Below are 11,837 nucleotides of genomic sequence, written 5' to 3' on the forward strand. Positions count from 1 at the left end.
TATGACGCACCTCCTGGTTCACCTAGTCGAAGAGATTTTCATTCTCGGTCCTGTATTTCTACACAATATGTTCCCCTTCGAGAGGTTCATGGGAGTATTAAAGAAATATGTTCGTAACCGTGCTAGGCCAGAAGGAAGCATCGCCAAGGGCTATGGAAATGAGGAGGTAATTGAGTTTTGTGTTGACTTTGTTCCTGACCTTAAGCCGATTGGTCTTCCTCGATCGCGGCACGAGGGGAGACTAAGTGGAAAAGGCACGATCGGAAAGAAATCAACGATATGTATGGACGGCCATTCTCTGACTGAAGCACACCACACTGTACTGACCAATTCCAGCTTGGTGGCTCCGTACTTTGAGAAACACAAGAATATTTTACGCTTGGACAACCCGGGGAAGCCTGAATCCTGGATTAGGAAGGCCCACATGGAGACTTTCGGCAGTTGGTTGAGAAAACATTTAATGAATGACAATGATGTTGTAGATCAGCTGTACATGTTGGCCAAGACACCATATTCGACTATAACGACTTTCCAAGGGTACGAGATAAATGGGAATACATTTTACACGATCGCCCAAGATAAAAAGAGCACCAACCAAAACAGTGGTGTCCGCTTTGATGCAGCAACCGAGAATGGGCAAAAGGTCACATATTATGGTTACATAGAGGAGATATGGGAACTTGACTATGGACCCTCCTTTAAGGTCCCTTTGTTCTGGTGCAAATGGTTCAAGCTAACAGGAGGTGGGGTAAAGGTGGACCAGCAATACGGAATGACAATGGTGGATTTCAATAATCTTGGTTACCTTGACGAACCATTCGTCCTAGCGAAAGATGTCGCTCAGGTTTTCTATGTGAAGGACATGAGTAGCAAACCGAGGAAACGGAAAGATAAGAAAAAGATCAGTACATCATGCGATGATCCAAAGCGCCACATTGTTCTTTCAGGGAAAAGAAACATCGTGGGAGTGGAGGACAAGACAGACATGTCAGAAGATTATAATATGTTTGCTGAAATTCCGCCCTTCAAAGTGAACACCGACCCAAGCATTAAGTTAAATGATGAGGATGCTCCATGGATACGGCACAATCGTAAGCAAGCAGGGACACAAGGGAAGAAATGATGTGTAATAATTTATTACCCGTGATGTGTTTGGTGTCCATTTTCGAATATTTCGAGATACCATTGATGATACATGAAATTTGGAGTGATTTAGTCATACTCCTGCCTAGGCGTATAATATGAAATTTGGAATATTTAAGATTTTGAATTGAATTAGTTTTATTTTTCTGAATTTTTTGATATATTATTTGTATTTTTAACATTTTGAATTGAATTAGTTTTATTTTTCTGAATTTTTTGATATAATATTTGTGTTTTTAACATATTGAATTGAATTAGTTTTATTTTTCTGAATTTTTTGATATATTATTTGTATTTCTAAGATTTTGAAAAAGAAAAAGTATTTTGAAAAATACTTTTAGTCGTGGTTGGCCTGGCCAACCGCGACTAAAGGTTACCCTTTAGTCGCGGGTCGCCTCCCCAACCGCGACTAAAGGGGGGACCGCGGGAACGCAAAAACCCGCCAAAAATACCTTTAGTCGCGGTTGGCCTGGCCAACCGCGACTAAAGGTTACCCTTTAGTCGCGGGTCGCCTCCCCAACCACGACTAAAGGGGGGGCTATAAATACAAGGGCCCGAACCTTCGCCTCCATTTCTCGTCTTCTCCGACTGCCGCGCCGAAGGCCTGCCGCCGTCGCCCTCGCCCTCGACGCCGCCCGCTGTCGCCCTCGACGCCGCCCGCCGTCGCCCTCGCCCTCGACGCCGCCCGCCGTCGCCCTCGCCGCCGCCCGCCGTCGCCCTCGACGCCGCCCGCCGTCGCCCTCGCCCTCGACGCCGCCCGCCGCCGCCCGCCGCTCAACGTATATACACATGAACACACTGCCGGGTGCACTTCCGTGTACCCATAGCAGTTTCTGTATTTAATAATTTGAATTAAATTAAATCAGGATATTAGAAAATGAACCAAAACTTTGAAAATTAATAGAAAATAAACCGTAACTCGGATGGAAAAACTCTGTACATGAAAGTTGCTCAGAACGACGAGACGAATCCGGATACACAGCCCGTTCGTCCATCACGCATCCCTAGCATAGCGAACACGCAACTTTCCCCCTCCGACCCATCTGTCTGAAAACGCGAAACACCGGGAATACTTTCCCGGATGTTTCCCCCCTTCACCGGTACCACCTCGTACCGCGTTATGGTACCGCCACCGCCCCCCTTCTTCACTTAATTAATTTGTTTTTACTACATGTTTTCAGGACTGACATAATGGCGGACGATAGAGCTGACCCGATTATGGACAACTATGATTCGGACGGTGAAGCACATATGTTCGGCATCATAAACGGCGATATTCTATATGTGCCGACCGGACAAGAAGAAGATGATATCTCTTCTTATCTGAACCTTGACGGTGAAGATGAAGGGCGCCGTCAGCAAGATGATGCCGAACAAACGTCGATAAACGACGATCTTCAAATGGAAGTAGCAACCACCTCCGGCGCCGAGGTATATATATATACATTGAGCCTCTGGTGATACAAACTAACTGATTTGAATAAATATGTGTGTACTAACGTGCGCGACTCTCTTTCTTATTTTAGCCCTCGGCCGGATCGTCGAAACAATCGAGTACGTCGTCAAAGCGTGGCGCAACCAAGACGATGAAACAAGGAGAAACATGCACCATCGAGGTTGTCGACGGTGCAACCGGCAGGCCGCTGGAGCCCCGCAAGAACGCCACCAAGTTTGTCAACCAATGCGGAGCCGTTGTTAGAGACAACGTCTCGATCACCGTCCAGGAGTGGAATAAGCCAAAGAAGGCACGAATTGCTGGTTTCACTTTTGTCGATAAGAGAACAAAAAAAGATTGCTTCAAGAAGCTTATGGAACATTTCGTTCTACCTCCGGAATACAACAAATTCGATGAGGAGGGTAACAAGATTGAGGAAAACAAGGAGAGGAGGAGGCTAGTCAAACAGTTCGCTCTTCATAAGATGGCCGACGCATTCCGGAAATTCAAGCAAAATCTAGCCCGTGACTTTGTCAAGCAGAACAAGACTCCGGATTTCAAAGGACAATATGAGAAACTGAAACATGATTGGCCAGAATTTGTGAAGCAAAAGAAATCGGAGCAGTTCATTCAAATATCGAAAAAAAATAAGGAAAATGCGGCTAAGAAGGAGTACAATCATATTATGGGGCCAGGAGGGTATCGCCTTTGGGTGCCTAGGTTGGAGAAGATGGAGAACGAGCTGAGGGCGCGAGGAATCCGTCCAGGTATGGAGGGATGGGACCCAAGGGCCAAAAGCTGGTGGTACGGGCATGGGGGAACGCTGAACCCGGAGACAGGGAAGTGTGTTTACCGGGGCAAAATAATTAAACCCACCCAAGCCCTTATTGACGCAATGAGGGATGCTCAAGAGGGGAAGATCAAGTTCAACAGAGAGAACGACGCGCTGACAAAAGCCCTCGGGAATCCTGAACACGGAGGACGTGTACGAGGCATGGGGCACATTCCGTGGAAAATAGGGTTCCCCCAGAACGATGACCCGTACGGTTACAGAAGCCGTAAGAGAAAGATGGATCGGGAAGCAGATGTTGTGGCGCGGTTGGCATCGGAAATGGATGTGATGAAGAAAACCGTGAGTGTAGTAGTAGCCGAAAGAGATGCAGCTCGGGCGCAGCATGAAGATCATCCAGCGGATCTCGGAAGCCAGCAGCGGAGAAGCAGCGTGGCTTCCACGGAGGCCCCACCGGCTGGTGCAGATGCACCGACGATCGAAATTACTGCACCGGAGCCTCTGGTGGTCGAAATTACTGCACCGGAGCCTCCTCGCTACCCCGTGGACGATATAAAGGAGATGAAAGAATGTCATCTGTATTATCCTATCGGGAACATGTCCATGAAGGTAGCCATCGGCAGTGCTTTACCATGTTTACCTGGAGCACTCCACCACAACAACCCCATTCAAGATGGCTATGCTCGTGTCACGGTGGAGGACATAGTCCAAGGGTTTGAGGACCTGGAGATTGACATTGCTACACCTGAAGGGGAGAAAAGACTTGGAGATGTCAAGCGCCATTTCATTCTATGGCAAAAGAAGTTTATCAAGTTTCCAGGCGAGGCGCCAAGGACAACAAGTCCACCCCCCTACGGTGGTGGTGGTGGCGGTGGTGGTGGTGGTGGTGGTGGTGGCGGTTCACCTACACCTCCGTCACGTCAGCCGACGCCCCCCAGTCCACAACGTCCGGCGGGTGATCAGACGCCGCCCCCCAGTCCTCGTCCGGCGGGTGATCAGACGCCGCCCCCCAATCCACCTCCGGCAAAGAAGCAGAAGCAGTCCTGGATTATTAACCCGGACCCTTATGTACCTAAGACCACAAAGGTACCGGAGCCATCACTGAAGCCTCTCCCCACAAGGCCTTGGGAACGTAGTGCCGAGGAAACTGCCGCAGCCGCGGCTGCTGATCATGACAAATGGAAGGCGGACTGCAAGAAGAAAAGAGAGCCCGAGCCCAAGCCAGTATTTTCTGATGAGCAAAAGAAGTGGGCTAAGTCATTTTTGAGCACACCGTCCCAAGCCGCGAAGAATCTGCCTGACGACTATGCACGTGAACTTCGTAGGCAGGCACTCATGTTGAAGGAGAAGAAAGAGCGGGCGGAGAACCAGGAGAACAAAGCCTTGGAGGAGGCCGAGAAAACGGAATTAGAAAGTAAAAAAAGCGGGAAACGAGTTGCCCAGCTCGGGGAACAAAGTAAACAATCGATTGCCCCGCTTATAGTGAAAGCCGCCGGTCCGGATGACCCCGATATCATAGCAGCTGCGGCAGCACATGGATTGACTGTAACGAGTGCCAGAGAACAAGCGGCCAACTTAGGTATTACTCTTCGTGAACTGTTAGGCCTTGATGAGGCGCCAGTGAAGGAGGTAGTAATTACATATGTGAAGAATGGGCCTCTTGTCGAGCCTGCGCAGGAAAAGGATCTACCTCCACAAATGAAAGGTCTGCTGAAATGGTACAAGGGTTACATAAAAAATAAAAATGCCAAAGAATATATTTATGCGGAAGTTAGATATGAGCATCACTTCAAACATTACTATGTACAAATTCATCTGAGTGAATTGTTCCAGCTTTTCAATCTGCGCGAGCTCGACAAATCTATCATCAGTTGCTACGTTCTGTAAGTGATTTATTTCTACCCCATCTCGTTCATATTGCCTGCACTATATATATGTCCTAATTATATTGTTGTGTCCGCTATTATACATGTAGAATGAAGATTAAGGAATGCAGAGTAAGGAACATCCATGATGTTGGGTTCATTGACCCACACATCGTTAATGAATATGTGTTGGAGCATCACCCCGCCGACATGGAGGCAAACCTGTGGCAGTTTCTTACAAAGCAGGAACTCAAAAGTGATATTCTATTTCCTTACCATTTTGGGTGAGTGTTTCTGTCTTGAGCACATTCTCTTTTGTTTACTCCATGCATGGTATGTGGCCGGCTAATCGATGAGTTATGCATGACGTACTGTGCATGTATCATGTCCGCAGGTTTCACTGGATTCTGCTAGTAATTAAAGTTGACACCTCAGAATGTCTCGTCCACGACTCTCTGAATATGGATCCAAAGCTTTGGGGCGGCATGAGAAGAATGCTGCAGAAGTAATTATTTTCATTCATTTGCGCTCTATATCGATCGGCCTATTTCGTTCATTTCCTAATATCAAGTAACTAATAACTCTCTTGTTCATTTAATTTTCTTTGCCTCGTAGGGTTTGGAGACGGTTCGTAGATACAAAGGTCGGTGAATTCAAAAAAGAGCTAGAATTCAAAAAGTCAAAGGCTAAGAATGCTGGGGATATTCAGCCAGCGGGGACCAATCTATGTGGATACTATGTCTGTGAGATGATCCGGAGATACACCTCTGAGCGGGTTCCGAGTGATACCAATGCTCAGAGGAATAACCTCCGGATGATGCTTAGTCCAGAAGCTCGCTTCCGACCACTTCAAGAGGAACTAGCTGGATGGTTCAGCAGGGAAGTCCTCCATTCTAAAGGAGAACACCATTACGAGGACGTAGAACTTTATATGCATTAAATTATGTATGGAAACTTGTTCAAAATTGTATATGGTCATCCGATGATATTGAATATATATTGTATATTCCTCTTGAATTCTTTTTGGTTCTAATTTTAAATTTGTTTGAAATTGTACATTCATATGCATGTATGTAGTACCGTAGAATATGTGAAACTCCTTCAAAATTAAAATAAAGCACAAAAAAAATAAAACAATACAAATTAAACAGAAAACAGGTTTAAGGGGGGGGGGGGGGGGGCTAAAACCCTAAACCTGTGGCGGCCTTTAGTCGCGGTTGGCCAGAAGAACCGCGACTAAAGGTCCTCCGCCGCGACGGCCGCCTGGCGCCCACGTGGACGGGCCTTTAGTCGCGGTTCTTAAGAAACCGCGACTAAAATGGGGGTCCTTTAGTCGCACCTATTTGGTCGCGGTTGCGCAACCGCGACTAATGGCAGTTGCGAACCGCGACCAAAGGCCCTTTTTCCACTAGTGTCTTCCTGCCGCTGTGTGCGTCCGACGACCGGCTTGTCCTGGGCAAGCCGCTCCTTCCTGGGACCACCATCGTCTCCGACGGTGGTGACTTCGCCTTGGGATTCTTCACCACGTCCAATTCTACGCCAGCCAGCTTGTACCTCGGCATATGGTACAACGGCATCTCCGAGCTAACCACGGTGTGGGTCGCGAACCGTGAAACCCCGGTCATCAACAATACTTTCTCTCTGCCGACCCTCTCCCTCACCAATACCTCAAGTCTTGTTCTGTCCAATGGCAATGGCACTGGCCGTGTTATCTGGACGACGACCAGCGTCGCCACTGCCGCAGGCTCATCTCCCTCGACGGCGGTGCTGTTGAACACCGGAAACCTTGTCCTCCGCTCACTAAATGGCACCATGTTGTGGCAGAGCTTCGACCACCCAACTGACACGTTCCTCCCCGGCATGAAGATCGGGCTCAGGTACAGAACGCGAACCGGAGATCGTCTGGTGTCCTGGAAGGGCCCCGGCGACCCCTCGCCAGGGCGTTTCTCCTACGGTGGTGACCCGGCTACGTTCCTCCAGATATTCATCTGGGATGGGGCACGACCTGTGTACCGCAACATCCCATGGACAGGGTTCCGGGTGAAGAGCGAACACAAGTACCAGCAGGCGGATCCGAACGCTAGCGCCATCATCGTCTACATGGCTGTCGTCAATACCGACGAGGAGATCTACGTGACCTACAGCCTCTCCGACGGTGCTGCACGCACCAGGTATGTACTGACCTACTCCAGCGAGTACCAACTCGAGAGTTGGAGCAGCAGGTTGTTGAAGTGGACTGTCCTCGCCAAGTGGCCACCCACCGACTGCACCCGCTACGGCTACTGTGGCTCGTATGGGTACTGCGACGCTACGGCGGCACCCGTACCGACGTGTAAGTGCCTCGACGGCTTCCAGCCGACGAGCAAGGAGGAGTGGGACGGTGGCAGGTTCTCGAAGGGGTGCCGACGAATGGTGCCATTAAGCGGGTGCAGTGGCGGCTTCTTGCCCCTGCCATTGATGAAGTCGCCGGACAGGTTCGCATTTGTTGGCGGGAACAAGAGTACATTGGAGGAGTGTGAGGCGGAGTGCCGCCGTAATTGCTCCTGTGTGGCGTATGCGTTCGCCAACTTGGGCAGCGGCAGGTCCGGGGGAGATGTGACGAGGTGCTTAGCGTGGGATGAGGAGTTAGTTGACGCTGGAAAGATAGGCGAAGTACCTGGTGGAAACACACTCTATCTCCGCTTTGGAGCTGAAGGCTCGCCAACACATGGACCAGGTGGTACCAAATGTCCCCTCCTTTCTACTGATATAATTTGTTTTCACTAACGTCGTAATTTGTTTTCTACTGATTTAGCGGAGTATGTATGTATGTAGGGAGCAATTCGGCAGTAGTGCCAATTTTAGGAACAAGTGTCGTTCTTCTACTCATAGGCATTTTCGTGGCGTGGTTAAAATTCAAAGGTACGCGCCTAGTATTTTCCTTCTGTGAGATAGTAGTCCATCTGACTACCTAAGGTTGGGGTTCGTCTTATATTACGTGCCCTAAATTAGGAAAACTAGAATAAATCTTGTTTCTACTCATTCCCATGCATGGGCAATGACCACACCCTACATATGCTCGACGTCGACGAGGTCTGGAAAATCCTAGTGATGGTTGGTCATGATTCTGTGGGATATGTCTATATGTGTGCACGACGGGTAGGCAAGGGAGGAAACAATGGTTTTCCTAACATGTGAATCTCATTTTGTCACTATGTCAAATCTTCATCCATATCATCAAATTTGTTTTTTCCATCCTTCCTAAACAACCAAATTCAGAGTCAAATATAACAATTTTCATGTTTTTGCGTTTGTGATATAGTCATTACAAAAAAATGATCATAGCTTTTTGGAGCAGGCAAGAACGCAAAACTGAGAAAAGCCAAGAAGATAACATTTGATGGTATGGGTACCTCTTATGAACTTGAGGATGGAAACCCTCCCCATGATCATGAATTAGCATTTGTGAGACTTGAGGAAATAGCCCAAGCAACAGACAATTTCTCCGAAAAATGTATGATTGGACAGGGAGGCTTTGGCAAAGTTTATAAGGTAACTCATTCACTAGTTTCCTATGATTTATATTAAAACCATTAAACTTGAGCTCTTCATATGAGAAACTGTTTTGCCATTAAAAAAATATAGGGATTCTTAGGTGGTAAGGAAACTGCTGTAAAAAGGCTAAGTATGGATTCTCAACAAGGAACAGAAGAATTCAGGAATGAAGTAATTCTGATTGCTAGGCTACAACATAGAAACTTGGTTCAACTTCTTGGATATTGTGGCGAGCAGGCCGAAAAGTTGCTGATTTATGAGTATCTACCCAATGGGAGCTTAGACGCCATCCTTTTTGGTACATAACGTATTCTAGCAACAAACCATAATTTCCTAAAACAACCTGCAAGATATTTTACTTACATTTCCTTCTATTTACAGATGATTCAAGGAGAATGTTGTTGGATTGGGAAACACGGTTTAGTATAATCAAAGGGGTCGCAAGGGGATTACTTTACCTCCACCAAGATTCAAGAATGACTATAATCCATAGAGATCTCAAAGCTGCAAATGTTTTACTAGATGCAGAAATGAAACCCAAGATAGCGGATTTTGGTATGGCAAGGATCTTTGGGGATAACCAGCAAAATGCAAATACCCAACATGTTGTCGGAACATAGTGAGTATCCCTTAGGGAGTTTCTATTAACATTCGAATAAATTTAGCTTACTTTTCATCACTCTTGTAACTGAATGATTAAACAGTGGCTACATGGCTCCTGGGTATGCAATGGAAGGCATCTTCTCTGCCAAGTCTGACGTCTATAGCTTCGGCGTGTTACTGCTAGAGGTTGTAACGGGTATAAGGAGAAGCTCCAATAGTCAAACCATGGGGTTCCCTAACCTCATAGTCTATGTGAGTACATACACGACTTTTCTGAAGTTTCATTGTTTGAAGTACTTCAAGTTTCCGAAACATTTTTTTTAGATTCACAAACAAGCTAATAAATAATGTGATATTCTTGATTCTTTCAGTCATGGAATATGTGGAAGGAAGGGAAGGCAGAGGCATTGTCAGACTCATCTATCATGAATACTTGTTCACCTGATGAAGTTTCGCTTTGCATCCATGTAGCACTCTTGTGTGTCCAGGAGAATCCAGATGACAGGCCATTGATGTCATCTGTTGTGTTTGTCCTGGAGAATAGAAGCACCACACTTTCGACCCCAAACTACCCACCCGACTTTGCACGGCACAACACTGAAATGGAGCGCATAAGAGATGATATTCAGCACTCTATGAATAGTTTTACTCTTACCGAGATACAGGGACGATGAAATACTAATTTCCCTTTTGCTGTATCAAGCAATGTAAATAAAAGCTGTCCCGAGAAAATGGTCATGCAGGATGGAAGTAAATTATGTCTGGGTCTAGGCAAGTGTCATTCCTGTTTTCGGTCCGAAGAAAAAAACAATTTGATGCAAGTAATTTTACATTAAGCACAAGTGATTAGTGGTGTTATTTTTTTTTTTTACTTATAGTCGTGTTCTTTTCTGCCGTTCTTGCAATAGGATTTGGGTTCACTACTTTACGTACAAGAAAAATGGCAGGAGACACGTCCTAACAAAATTCGATCCTGGCAAGCACGTTGACAATATTTGTCAAAACTTGTTGCTGTTGTGTCATATTGCTCCTTGTCAGTCCAAGGCTTCAAGTCTTTGTATTTATATATCTGTTCTCCAACTTGGTAGCCTCTGATTACATCACCATAAGTTTAAGCCTACTAGCTGCCTCGCCAACAAGAAGAATTGATGTATTTCTCAAAAATGAATATGTACTTCTCCTTTGCGGCAAAATTTCTCCAAAAAACGGAACTGAAGGTTAAAAAAATGCAATGGCTATAAGTAGGTTGCCTGCCTTTTTAAAAAATTTGGGTTTGTCGGTTTGGGAAGAAAGGCAACGTGCAGCCTCCGGGCTGAAGACGGCAGCAGGACCTTGGGCTGTTTTAGTTTACCATCAGCAAAAAAAAAAAGAGCGAGCAGTGGAATATACGGGACGTCCTGTGGGCATTTCCTAAAGGGCGCCTTAAGCGCCCGTTTCTTCTGGGAGCTCCTATAGGCCGCTCGCTGCGGCAAAGTGCCGGCGCTTCGCGCGACTTTGCCCTTATTCGCCTGCCGTGCGAACCAGTGCGACATAGACAATCTCATGTTCAATTAGCAGCCCAACAGTTAAAGACATATATGACAGAGACTAATGTTAAACATTAATTCACAAAAATTTCTAAAAATTACAGTCAATTTATCGAGTCGAATCGACGACCTCCTACAACTGAATTTTTCGAAATTATGAATATTTTCTTCAAAACAAAAACATTTTTCGAATTTTCGTACCAATTTTGTAAAACAGGAACATTTTGATGATGTGAACAAATTTGAAAAAGGGAACATTTCTTGAATTTGTGAACAAAAAATAAAAATGTTTACTTTTCAAAACTTCCAGAACATTTTTTGAATTTGTGAACAAAATTGAAAAACATGAAATATCATTGAATTTGTGAAAAATTAGGAAAGCTGGAGCATTTTCTTCAAGTCGCAAACATTTTTTGAATTTTGAGAACAAATTTTGAAACAGAGAACATTTTTCAAAAATCCTGAACAAATTTGGAAGCGCGAACAATTTTTTTAAAGTACAAACAGTTTTTGAATTTTGAGAACATATTTTGAAATGGAGAACAATTTTGAAAAATCGTGAACAAATTTGGAAGCGTGAATATTTTTTTAATATGTGAACAAAAGTTTGAAATCCGGTACATTTTCTGAATTTTGAAAGTTCTGTACTTTTGTGTGTAACGTGAACAGATTTTGAATTTTGAGAACATTTTTTGGAAACACGAACAAAATTTAAATTTTTCGATTTTTTTAAAAGAGAAGAAAAGAAAAAGAAATAAATACCAAAATCGTAAACATTTTGTAAAACTGCGGACAAGTTCTGAGAAATAAAAATAAACTTGAAAAAGAAAACGAAAAAAAAGAAAAAATGAAAAAAAAACAGAAACGTAAAAGGTGAAATGAAAAACAATAGAAACCGAAAAAGAACCAGAAAAAAACGATACAGGAAAAAAAACCCGGTT

The 11,837-nt window shown here is 45.1% G+C and overlaps 1 protein-coding gene across 1 annotated transcript; it reads left to right on the plus strand.

The window, feature by feature from the left end:
- Positions 1–6,652: 6,652 nt before the first annotated feature.
- On the plus strand, positions 6,653–10,044 carry LOC123116803 (G-type lectin S-receptor-like serine/threonine-protein kinase B120). The gene is made up of 7 exons (XM_044537705.1): positions 6,653–7,988; positions 8,066–8,134; positions 8,571–8,764; positions 8,858–9,065; positions 9,149–9,386; positions 9,472–9,622; positions 9,742–10,044. The coding sequence occupies exons 1-7, from the start codon at positions 7,046–7,048 to the stop codon at positions 10,042–10,044; spliced, it is 2,106 nt and encodes a 701-aa protein (XP_044393640.1). The 5' UTR covers positions 6,653–7,045.
- Positions 10,045–11,837: the final 1,793 nt, after the last annotated feature.

The sequence above is a fragment of the Triticum aestivum genome, chromosome 5B (genome assembly GCF_018294505.1).
Source record: "Triticum aestivum cultivar Chinese Spring chromosome 5B, IWGSC CS RefSeq v2.1, whole genome shotgun sequence".
Lineage (NCBI taxonomy): Eukaryota > Viridiplantae > Streptophyta > Magnoliopsida > Poales > Poaceae > Triticum > Triticum aestivum.

Bases quoted from the DNA above. Each gene is read 5' to 3' on its own strand.
- LOC123116803 (XM_044537705.1), top strand. From the start codon at position 7,046: ATGTTGTGGCAGAGCTTCGACCACCCAACTGACACGTTCCTCCCCGGC. The intron at 9,066-9,148 runs GTACATAACGTA...TTCTATTTACAG, and splicing joins CTTAGACGCCATCCTTTTTG to ATGATTCAAGGAGAATGTTG. The intron at 9,623-9,741 runs GTGAGTACATAC...TGATTCTTTCAG, and splicing joins TCCCTAACCTCATAGTCTAT to TCATGGAATATGTGGAAGGA.